The 12,544-nt window shown below is 32.5% G+C and overlaps 2 protein-coding genes across 7 annotated transcripts; one reads left to right on the top strand and one right to left on the bottom strand.

The window, feature by feature from the left end:
* Window positions 1-593: 593 nt before the first annotated feature.
* Window positions 594-5,120, bottom strand: LOC123196925. 6 transcript variants are annotated; one of them, XM_044611076.1, is made up of 3 exons: window positions 4,840-5,120; window positions 2,646-4,050; window positions 594-1,927 (listed from the first exon to the last, which is right to left on the bottom strand). In XM_044611076.1, the coding sequence occupies exons 2-3, from the start codon at window positions 2,773-2,775 to the stop codon at window positions 813-815; spliced, it is 1,245 nt and encodes a 414-aa protein (XP_044467011.1). In that variant the 5' UTR covers window positions 2,776-4,050; window positions 4,840-5,120; the 3' UTR covers window positions 594-812. The 6 variants fall into 6 exon arrangements, with proteins under 6 accessions (XP_044467011.1, XP_044467007.1, XP_044467005.1 ...); XM_044611072.1 differs by having other exon boundaries at window positions 594-1,933; window positions 4,793-5,117; XM_044611070.1 differs by having other exon boundaries at window positions 594-1,933; window positions 4,840-5,117.
* Window positions 5,121-8,851: 3,731 nt separating this feature from the next.
* LOC123196323 lies at window positions 8,852-12,541 on the top strand. The gene is made up of 2 exons (XM_044610303.1): window positions 8,852-10,229; window positions 11,743-12,541. Exon 1 carries the CDS (start codon window positions 9,261-9,263, stop codon window positions 10,197-10,199), a length of 939 nt encoding a protein of 312 aa, XP_044466238.1. The 5' UTR covers window positions 8,852-9,260; the 3' UTR covers window positions 10,200-10,229; window positions 11,743-12,541.
* The last annotated feature ends 3 nt before the right edge of the window (window positions 12,542-12,544 follow it).

The raw sequence follows: 12,544 nt of genomic DNA, 5'->3' as shown, positions 1-12,544 counted from the left end.
GTATTAAAAATATATCTACATAATTTTATTGAATTTTTTGCAACAACCAGAAAACCAACATTCCAAATTGATTGACAGTCTAGTTGTTTTCGAATGGATTTTCTGAGAGAAGATAATTAATTATACACAAAAGTATCCTAATCTACCCTTAAATACCATATTATGCTCACAATGTAAAAACTGACGATGCTATTAACACCATAACAAAAGTTATCAGCAACTGCTTTGCTAAAACATTCATTTCTCATACAAACCTTCACATCTTAATATATAATCAGCGCAATATTTTTCTTTTACCAACATTACTGATTAGTTGTACTGCTAGCTCCAGTAACATTTCTTATCTCTATAATCTTTTTTTTTTTTAATACCAGACCTTGTCCGTATTGAGTAAATAGGTAAACCCAAAATATAGTAATCAAATCTATGATCACTACATAAGATAAATTAAAGTTTCACAAACATGACAAAGACTCGAACCAAGGTTTTCTCTCTGAAAGTTCTAATACTCTACCAGTTTTGTTAATCCTAGGCAAATCATAGTGGTCTCTATAATCTTGTCTGCCCTAAAACATTTTGGCAAACCAATTCTCACCCCAAGTCATAGGTACTATGATGCTTCAACTTAGTAATATAAAAGAAACAACTGAGATTCTTCAGACAAAACATAAGCAGCATTAGTCCATCACAAAGGAAAAATTTGAAACAATAAAACAGCCCAAGAGCTTTGACATTGTCCAAGTTTACCATAAAAAAGGAGAGAAAAGAAAAACCAACAACATAAGTTCTAAATGTTTCTGCATACCACCAAACTAGTCTTCTGGTTCATCATCCCTCACCTTATCTATGCTGCATGATAAATGTGGGAAATACCAACAATTCATCTGGGCAGAAGCAGCTTCATCATCTTTGTCAAAAAGGATGCTTCCCAGGAACTGGCCACTTATGGAGTACGCATAACAGGTCTTGGATTCAGATGACAGATAATACACACAGTTGTTTTGCCATCCCCAGTTTGTTGGGTCACTTATCAAGGAACACATCATGTCGCCCAAAAACAAAGCATGGTTAGCCAAGTTGATCACCCGAACCCACTGCATCAGCATAAAGTCTATTACATAAACTCTGAGTTGTGGCGAGGCAACAAAATCAATCACCATTAGCCGATCTTTTGCAGACACAAGTTTAATATAGCCATGAAAGCGAGGAGCAGAATTCAGTTTCAAAAAGTTCACTTCAGGAGCAGATTTTAGGTTCAATGTACCAATCTGACCATCATTGGTTAAAACATATATGCTGTCCTCAAAGACAAGTATATCATAGATTTTTGAAAACTTGGCAGCAAAAGAGTAAATGTGCCAGTTCTTGTCCTTGGAGCGACGGAAGTGCACATCTTGTTGCCTGGAAGAGAGAACCACAAGAAGAAAATCTTGATTTGGTACAGTAGAAGCAATGATAGTACGGTCATCGGAAAAAAAGAATCTACTAGGAGTGGCCATATTGGGGAACAAATATCGGGATCCTGTAACAGGATTTACAAGGGAAATAGTACTGCAGATGTCTTCCATAATTATGTATCCACAGGACAACCCAATACAGAAATTCAAACCAAAGTAAGGCAGCTTGCTCTTATATTTGGCCCCATTGGATATGTCATAGAAAAGACAACTTCTTTTGGCCCTTGTTGATATGTAAATCAAAAGTGGTGCTTGTAATGACATGAAGTTCTGCTTGGAAGCCATGGAAATTGACCACCAATTTCGGCACACCCGACCAAACCTAAAATAGTCTGGTATTGTCAGTTTTTTGGAGATTAAATCTACAAGTTCCTGAGGAAGTTCTGCCCAGGGTCTCCAATCCTGAGAGTTTTTGGTCTTCCTCTTTTTCCTAGTGATGCGATTGACATCTTCTCCATCCAACACTGTGCCTGTATCTATCACAAGAATAGACAATGCAATTTTTATTTTAAATAAGGGAAATTACATGATTTCATCCCCTTTTGTAACAAAAACACAGTAAAAACTTTATAATTTCCTATTGAGGTTTTAGGTATATAAAAAGATCTAAATGAAGGAAAGCCTTTGCCGTGCTTGACACCACTATTGAGTTAATCTCAAATCTTTAAAAGGTGGAAGGGCCAATGCAACCACTACCATTCAAGTAACATGAAATATAAATACATAAGTGCATCAAAAACTCCAATTCAATAAAATCTGCAAACTTATTCACTCTCACAACATCAGTAGTCACATGACAATCCCAAAAAATTGTATATGAATAATACCCAACTGATGTTTGGTAGGATTTTTTAACAACCACCAACATAAAAAATACTGTTATTCAAAATAATTATTCAAATATGAACATTTCAAAAAATAAATGAGAAGCAGTTCATTCTCTATGCCTAACACCAAATAACTATTAACGCCATCATTGATGAATGACAATAATGAATATTATGATGACAAATTAAACTTGTTTAGAAACCCTGTAGGTACAAAATCCTTTCAGAAAGTACTTGAATCAGATAATCAATACTCACTATAGTTGACTTCAATAAACTGATTACTTATAAATTGCTTAAGTAATTCAATGAGATAAGAGAAAGATTAAGAATACAAATCATGATTAAAGGGAATAAATACCTAAGGTAGACGGTAGTTGCATTTGTGGTCGAAGATGATATCGACTGCTACCTCCTCTTTCTCTTCTTTGCATCTCTAACTCTCCTCGTTTTTTTCGCTTCAGATCACAACTTGTAACACTCATTTGCATGTGTATATATAGGCGCAAAATGATCACTTCTAAAGAGCCGTGTTGGAAATTGCATACGTTATACAAATTTTGCCTAGATTCTATTGGCTTAAAAAGGTTGCATAAACATAATTAACTTGCCTTTACTAGAAAAATTTACCTTAGAAAATTACAACTCTCTCTAGGGTTTTTCAAAATATTGTTTACCACAAACCCAAATGCACCTCACACAAATACAAATTAACTACATTTTCCTTGGTTTGACGCAAATTAATCAATAATAATTTTGCTCCTAGCAAAAATCTAACCAAGTAAACTACACTCATTCTCATGCAAAGCCATTTTTCATAAAATATAAGATAAATAAATTCAGATATAAAAATTCTTTGAAATAAAAATTTTACTCCCAAAGAAAGTAATAAAATTATATGAGAATACACACATTAAATAAGAGAACAAACCCAACGATATGGTATTTTCAAAAAGCGAGAAATCTAGAATTTAAATTTAGACTAAAATTTCTTAATAAATATAGAAAAGTATCTGATAAGAATCTTAAAAAATCCACACCTTAAAAGCTAACTGTTAGATTAAAGAGCTCACAATCATATAAACCTCACATCAGAAATTCATATTTTCCTATGTAGAATTCAAATATCATACATTGAACTTGGAATCCTAACAATATCCAGGCCAAAAAACCTTTAAGAAGATGACTTGTTTAGCATACAATAACATCAGAAAATGTGGGGAAAATTATCTGTCTCGTATTTTAGCATCCTGACAGCAAAATAAACACTTCTAGCTGTTTAGAAGGCAGAATAATATAACATAAAACACAATTTATAGCATCTGCAAGAATTGAAGTTTTGTCAATGTTTGCGTTCTAACAAGATTCAAATTCAAATCATAAAAATGAAAACTCCACTGAATTGTCACAAGGTACTTTTAATTTAGAACAAAATCTAATAAAATAACATTTGGGATCAACAAAGAAATGTTATTTGATTGTCAATTTTTGGGTACATAAAGATAAGAGGAAAAGATATTATCAAAGAGCCTATGTTGGCAAAAATTACACAAAAGTTCTAACAAATAAAAATATTTAGCAACGCATATGCATTAAATAAAACTGTTTCTAATACTAAATATCAGAATGTACTATATCATATTTGAAGAAATTCTAGAAATGCAAAGGAGATTGCACGGTTAGAAACTTCTCCATATGCAGCAATCTTTAGCCCAGCAATTTAGAATACCCTATTCAATGCCATTTTCCAACTGCATATACACTTCCTGCAAGTAAATGACTTGATTGAAAAAGTAAAAATGCATATAAAGTAACTTTGACAAAGACAACAATGGAATATAGACTTCACTCTATAACACCACAAGTGAAGGACACAAGCTAACAAAGAATCTGAAAACCAATAACTCTATTCACTGTATCATCACTGCAATGAACCAACTAGCTAATAAGGCTTTCAGTAAAGTACAATTGCAAGATATATACAGTCAGCTAATCCAATATTTCAAAACAAATTAATATTTTATACAGTAACTGCAGTTCATCAACTTTTTAACCCTTTATTGTTAACCCAAATTCACACTTGTAGCTGCAATTTTGTTTCAAAACATTCCAACAAAGTAATAACAAAAAATTTCGCCAGCACTAATGATTGAACTTGTTTCCAATTACTAAGTATTTTCCAGTCCATGGCAATATCTAAGGTATAAAACAAGTTAACACTGGCTTAATTAACAACAAATTGTAGTAATTAAAAAAAAAGCCAGGATTTTATTAATTATCCTTCTATAACAACTATCAAAACTCTTTCAGCTACAAAAAATTTTGCTCTAACTGAGAACCAAAATTCCAAGTTATGCAGCGCAAAAGTAGTAAACACGTAAATAACAAGATTTCAATACGTGAATATCGTATTAATACTTGCAGACATTTCTACAAAGAGAAAGTTAAAAGAATGTGAAGTTATCTCATGCAATTCTTCAAACATAAAGAGAAAGAATAATTCCATACAATAACTAAATAATTGAGCAAAGCTTGTTTTGATTCAGGGAACGTACCGACCTGCTTCTTAGCGTTTCTCCAAATAAAAATATAGTCCTTGCATAATTTCAGAAAGTAAGATATCTGGTCAACTGCTGGTGAAACGCTGTGGAATACAGGCAATGGTTTGGGTCATGGTGATTTCAGAAGCCTAAATATTGCCTAGCCCAACGCTAACCCAAACGGTTATTTCTTTGTTCATTCTCTTATCTTTGGGCTTGTGAATCGGATCTAATGAACTTGGCATGGCTTCGGGCTTGCTCAATAATGTTCATGCCTGGCTCATATAAAAGCTTCTAGCTTCGAACTGATATTCGAACCAAACCCAATTATCAAATAATAGGTTTCAATCCAATAAAATTATATATACATATTTTGAATAATAGATCATAGATGTATCTAAATATCATTTTATTATTAATTTAAAATTATCTAATTACATGATAACATAAAAGAAATGGAGTGTTTAGACTAAAAACTTTGACATAGAGCTTTTAATTTCTCCAAAACCCTTTAATTTCTTTCCACAATCATTGGCAAACTCCTATCGAAAATCATTAATTCATTTGCATGTCCATCATAGAATAGTTGCATAAATTGAACAAATCTCACATTCTTTTTTGTTACAAAACTATCACCTACTGTGACAACCATCGTCTACCATCTCCCCTTTTTGTAACCTAGCTTCCCATCTCCCTCATCGCATTAGTTGTTTTGAGTGTGAAAGTGATAAAGAAAGATTTAAATATTACTCTAGAAATGTTTTAATGGTTGGGTTACTTATGAGCAAGGAGAGGGGCTTAAGTTAATTTAGCAATATTACAATTTGTGTTATAATTGAAAATCATATCAAATCAATACGATTCCAATCAAGAATCATACTAATTTGTGTAATATCGATCAAAATTACACTAATTGGTGTGATTTTGAATATTATTTGGAAGAATCATTTGTTATTTAGAGAAATGATTCATCTTCAAACAAATAAATGGATGCCAAAAGAGATGGCCAAGAAAGAGAGATAACTCTAGAAAGGGAGAGACATTATAAGAAGAGTGCTAGAGAATATGGTTGTTTGTTAGAAAATTGTCACTAAAAAGATTGAAATCCTTGATGGAAAAATATAATTTTTCAAAATTTAAATTTATAGGAATATTATTTGTTTTTAAAATTTAGAGAAAGAAAAATAAAATAAAATTATTTTTTAATATGATATTTTTATCTTTAAAATTAAAAATTTTTATAAACTATTATATTTAAGTTTTTAAAATTTAACAAACAAAATTTGGGCATGAAGTAAACGTTGGTTGGGAAGTAAGACTTTTAAATTTTAATTAAAGAACCTGACCGGTTTTAATGGATCTCGTCCCCTTAAACCGTAGAAAAATCTAGAATGAAAAAAATTCCATAAATGTGAAGGATGTAGACGTTTCAACTTCTGGAGAATTGATTGGCTAATAACATTCACAAATAAAATTAGGCCAAAGCACCATTTCCCACCCAAAGTATATTGATTTTGCAAAGTTTCCCCATTAACTTTAAAAATCCTATTTATCCCCCCTTAATGGAACCCTAATCTCTAAAAAATTAATCTCATTTTTCTCCTAAAAGTTTAAAAATTAACATTTTATCCCCTAAACCAAGTTTGAAAAATCACATTTCCCCTCATAGGGTTTAGTTTCAAAACTCTGTCACTTTTTTCGACGCCATCACCGGTCGTCTCTCTCTTTCGACAATTTTCCTTCCTTTGACGGTCTGTCTCAACTCCACCCCAAGCCCTCCAACACAGAGAGAAGTCTTTTGGGAAGACGACTTCTCTCGGTGCTAGAGGGCTCGGGATAGAGTTGAAGTAGACCATCAGAGGAAGGGAAACCGTCGAAAAAGAGAGACGGTCAGCGATGATATCGAAAAAAGTGACAGGGTTTTGAAACTAAACCCTATAAGGGAAAATGTGATTTTTTAAAACTTGGTTTAGGGGAAAAAAGTTAGTTTTTTAAATTTAAGGGAGAAAATGAAATCATATTTAAGTTTATTTTTAATATTAAATATAAAATAATAATTTTGCTCTCAAAATTAACAGATTTAAACAGTCATGGATAGATGAATGAGATTTTCAAAGTTAACGAAAAAAAACTTTGGAAAATCAGCATACTTTGGGTGAAAAATAGTCCTTTGGCCATAAAATTACAAGCAAAAATCTATTTTTAATCTAAGTTTTAATGTGTTTTTAAATTATATTTATGAGATTTAAAAAATTTAAAATTCATTTATAAATTAATGGATGTTAAAATTTTTAATTAGAATTATCAATAATATTAAAAAAATATAAAATTTTATTATATATTTTTCATAAATTTTAAAAATTAATAATTTTATCTCTATATAAAATTTTCTAATTTTAAAAAATCACATTTTCTTCTTCAATTTTTTTTTCATTCTTTCAATGCTAGTGACCTCCCTTTCCTATCATAAACTATTTATTAGTACATAACAAACTATTTAGAATAAATCTCTTCATTTTGTCGTCGAAGAGATGTGAGAATCTCTTCATTTCATTGTTAAAAAGAATTTTGTCAAAATTTTCTCTTAGATGACTAGATAAAGAGATCTATAAATCTCTTTATTGTAGGGTCTTTTGTCTCCGCTAAAAAGATTTATTTCAAATCATTTCTCATATACTGGTCAACTGTTTATAGTGGAGAGGAAAAGTTATCAATGGTAAAAATGGTTTTTAAAGGGATAAAAGAAATTAAAAAAACTATAATTTTTTAAAGGTAAAAAAGTTTAAAAAGAAATAAAATTACTAATTTTTAAAACTTAAAAAAACTATAATATATTTTATATTTTTTAATATTAATAAAATAATAATTTTATTTCTATCTATAATAAAAAAAACTTTAATAACAGTTACTGTAAGAGCAAAACGTTCGATTTTTCAAATCTTAGGAATGACTTCGTAATTGCAATAAAATTTGGGTGGGAGAATCCTTTCGTCTAAAATTAATATAGGGCCCATTCGCTTATATTGTAGATCCACATCTTTTTACCACGTGGAAGTCTTTTCATATCATTTGATGCTACCTACATCAAACATTGCATCAAGATATTTTCTTTAACAAAATTCAAAAAATTTAAGGCCAAACGACTATTTCCCACCCAAGGTATGCTGTAATGACAAGTTTCCCCCCTTTAACTATGGAAATACCAAACACCCACCCATGGCCAGTTAAATTTAACAGAACCCTAACGCCTGAAAATTTTATCTCCTTTTGCCCCCCTAAAGTTTGAAAAAAAAAATTTCCCCCCAGCCTAAGTTTAAGAAAATGGCAGTTTCACCCTAGGGTTTGGTTTTGAAATCTCCGGCGACCTCTCCGGCTCCGTTGCCGACGGTTTCTCCCTCCCGAAGAATCCTCTCCTTCCGGTGATCGGTTTCCTCCCATTTGGAGGTCCGATCGTCGTCGGAAAAGCGGTGGGAGACGAAGAACTTCGTCGGGGAAGACGAAGTTCTTCGTCTTCCCAGACGAAGACGAAGCCGTCGTCTTCGTCTGGGAAGACGATCGTCTTCCCAGAAGAAGACGCCTGAAAATTTTATCTCCTTTTGCCCCCCTAAAGTTTGAAAAAAAAAAAATCCCCGACGAAGTTCTTCGTCTCCCACCGCTTTTCCGGCGACGATCGGACCTCCAAATGGGAGGAAACCGATCACCGGAAGGAGAGGATTCTTCGGGAGGGAGAAGCCGTCGGCAACGGAGCCGGAGAGGTCGCCGGAGATTTCAAAACCAAACCCTAGGGTGAAACTGCCATTTTCTTAAACTTAGGCTGGGGGAAAATTTTTTTTTTCAAACTTTAGGGGGGCAAAAGGAAATTATATTTTAGTTTATTTTTTAATATTATAGAGAAAATGACAATTTTACCCTTAACCCCGTTAAATTTAACTGACCATGGGTGGGTGTTTGGTATTTCCATAGTTAAAGGGGGGAAACTTGTCATTACAGCATACCTTGGGTGGGAAATAGTCGTTTGGCCAAAATTTAAATGTAAAAGCTAATGTGCCCTTCCCAGAACATGCTTAAATGCTAATTAGAGTTAACCACGTGTGCGGTTCTCGAACCTCCGCTATGCGCCTTTTTTGTTTTTCTCATTTTTCAATAGACGAAACAGTGCGCTGTTCCAGTGCAGGACACGACGTCGTCTATCATTGGCTAATATGAGTGGGACCGGGGCTACCCTTCGATTATGTCAGATACGTTTGCTTTGTAGTGGGCCCCTCTCAATTCATGCCTTTCTAGTGTTACCTAATGTTGCCGTAGACACGTGGTGCTTTCACGACGAGTGATATCTACTCCTGCTATGATTATCGCCTGAATTCCCTCTATCAGAGTCTGAGGGGTACAGAGAGACGGAAAGAGAGAGTAAAGTTAGAGAATAGAGAGACGTGGAAATGGACGTTCAAGCTAAAGAAAGATGGCGCATGCTAACATGCGCTGGTGCTGCGCAGGATATAAATGTTGTCGACAGAATAATGCGCGGATTCCGGCCGATTGCGCCGAAACCAGTCGCCGGAGATCCGACTTCAGGTAATTTTCAAGCGGTTAACAAGAACCTGGTGGTTAGTAATGGTAGATCTAAGAGAAAGTACGTTAGGGTTCGGAAGAATAGAGGTTACAGGAGAAATAAGAATAATAAAACGAGTAGTGATCCTGATGGAAGTTGTAATAAAGATGGCATGGATAATAAGATCGTGACGCTACAGCTGTTACCAGAGAGAGCTGATTTACAGTATTCGGAAAGGAGAGAGCCGTGGTGCAATATTAATGCCGATGGTACGGGAATAGCGATTGAGAAAGTGAAAGAGAAGGCGGTAACTGAAAATAATACAGATCTAGGGTTTGAAGAAGTAGGAGGGTTAGGTTTGAGAGATGAGAAGGCGGAGAAGAGTGGCGATAGGGTGGTGGAGACGTGGGTGACCATGGAGAGAGTTATGAGTAGTGATGATGATCAAACATGCAAGGATGGGAGAGGAAGGTTAGGCATTGAAGACGTTGAAATAATGATGAATCTGGAGAAGGACAAGTGTCCGGGGTTCATATCAGACGCCTTAAATAAAGTGAAGTGGGTGAATGGAGCTTATAGGAAGATGGTGACGGTGAGGGAAGAGAGTGAGGGTGAGGGAGAGAAGACGAGAGTGGAGGTGTTGTTGGGGATGAAAGAGAAGTTGCCGTGGTTATTCAGTTCATTGACGTGTAAAGTGAGGGTCGAGTACACGTGGAAGGACAAGTACTGGAAGAAGATGGTAATGCCGTGTGATGTTTGGAGAATGGAATGTGGAGGATATGCATGGCGGCTTGACGTTGAGGCTGCGCTGAGTTTGGGTCGTTGAAGACGCCTGCTACTTAAAAGGAATAATCAGGTAATCTCAACTATATATTATATTATACTATTATTAATTAAATCAAGAAAGAATGAAAGCGTTGAAGAATTCATTATGACAAAAAATGCTAAGGACATACGAATAATATTTATATCTACGAACAAATGGCATAAAATTATATGTAGAAAGAGAAAGGAAACAACCATATAATTTTGATAAATCGAGAATCAAAATTAGATCAGGGCCAACTAACAGTGTCACATTCATGCTCATGACAAAGATGCATTTTAGTTGGTTGTTTATACATGAAACGAGATATAGTAAATAAATTAAATAATAGAAATTTTAACCAACTAAATAAGAATAAGATAGAGTAAAGAGGGAATGTGTATATAGAAAATGAATTAATTTATTTAAACAAGTAATATTATATATACTCATATATATATATATATATTATTTATAAGTATTATTATATGATTATTTGTTATTTTATTTTTAATTTAAAATTATTTATTAACATAATAATATATATAAATAGATATATATATATATATATATATATATATATATATATATATATATATATATATATATATATATAATTTTATTGGGTTCAAATTTTTAAATAAATTTATTCATTAACTACCTTGTGGTATAATTATTCTACCCATAAAACTTCTAAATCTTCTGTGAAATTCATGAATAAAGTATTTTTGTCAGTTTTCCTTGAAAAAGAGGTAGTAGTATCATCGTTCTTCGATTATTATTAGTCTATTTAATGTCTGAAACGCCATACACTGCAAGTGTTGTTTTGAGATGTTAAACTGATCAAGGGTACAGTAATCTAATTTCTAGTAGCCAATAAAATAAAATTATATTTATTTATTTTAAATATGAAATTAAAAATATATTTTATGTATATTATTATATAATTAAATGATTTTAAATTAAAAATAAGGTAATACTTGATCATATGATGATACATATAAATATGTATTTATTTATGTATTTAAAATAAATATACATAATATTGCATATTTTTACCTAATAATTGTTAAGCTGTGTACTTCTTTTTCATGAATAGTGTGTGTATATATATATATATATAAAAATTAAAAAGAATAATGTATATTATGAGCTATCATTTTTAAACTGATGTGGTAAACCTGTATATTGGCTGATTTATTTTCGGCTAAAAGACTTATTCCCACCCAAGTTTGGGGTATTTCCAAACTCTTAATTGTTAGATATAAAAAATCTAAATACCTATAACTCAAATAAAGAATTTTGATTTGGGTATTTGAGTATTTGAAATCTTGTAGGTGAAAATTTGAGAATACACCAAACCTCGGGTGAAAATAAGTCTTTGGCCTTTATTTTAATTTTCATCTTTATTTTGAAATGAATAATTTTAAAAACACGTACTTTGGATAGGAAATTTAAAACAATGATTTTTACCCTTCTTTTCTTCTTTCAATTAGTGGTTTGGTGAAAGATGATTATTTATTAGAATAAAATGTGACTTTACCGTTGTTAATGTGACAATTAGGCTTCGTCTTCATACATACATGGAATCGATGCCTCCAAGAAGCAGTAGTGACGAAGCAAGCAGCGAACAAAGTCCAAAGTGTAAATATTTTAAATATGCAAATGCATGCAGTAATATTTATACATACATCTTTACTATCTTATAAGATAGGATTTCGGATTCGAAGTCTAAGAACTGTAGTGCAGATAATATTAAGTAATGTGGAGACTTTATGTTGTCAGGTTTGGGTGAAAACTAAGCTGTTAAATTTATCGACCTAGAATAGCTGAGAAAGATCCTAAATTTAGAGCAATGTATTTTCAATATCCCGAATTTCAAATTTTAGGCTATTTGCCAATGCTAACGGGAAAAATCAATTGGAATATAAAATGTACTGTTTAAATAATGAGTTGATTGTTAAGTAATATATTTTGAATAAGATTTAAAAAAAAGAAATAGTTAGAATAGAAAATTTTAAATTCCAATTAGATATGACCGCGAGTCGTATTGGATTGTATTATGTGCGATCCATTATGCCAAATCATAGACTGCCAAATGGTTGTCCTTGTGGGTGCTGTTGGCCTAGGATAGACACAATTTAGGGTTGTGCTGTGAATCTTTTACGGATTGGTTCATATATTTTGATGGTTTGGTCTACCATTTTATATATATTAAAATTTTTAATTTTTTTTTGTTTTTCACGGGCCGTATCTTAAGGTCTGGATACGGCCTGCAAAGCGACAAGGCTATTCTAAAATTGAGAGAGTTGGGCCGTGTCATGGGTTGGCCTGACCAAGAATTAATTGTTCACTTTTTTTTTTTT

Source organism: Mangifera indica, chromosome 14 (genome assembly GCF_011075055.1).
Source record: "Mangifera indica cultivar Alphonso chromosome 14, CATAS_Mindica_2.1, whole genome shotgun sequence".
NCBI lineage: Eukaryota > Viridiplantae > Streptophyta > Magnoliopsida > Sapindales > Anacardiaceae > Mangifera > Mangifera indica.
This window is presented reverse-complemented; position numbering and strand designations above follow the sequence as displayed.

Bases quoted from the DNA above. Each gene is read 5' to 3' on its own strand.
- LOC123196323 (XM_044610303.1), top strand. From the start codon at position 9,261: ATGGACGTTCAAGCTAAAGAAAGATGGCGCATGCTAACATGCGCTGGT.
- LOC123196925 (XM_044611072.1), bottom strand. From the start codon at position 2,775: ATGCAAATGAGTGTTACAAGTTGTGATCTGAAGCGAAAAAAACGAGGA. The intron at 1,934-2,645 runs GTATTTATTCCC...TTCTTGTGATAG, and splicing joins GCAACTACCGTCTACCTTAG to ATACAGGCACAGTGTTGGAT.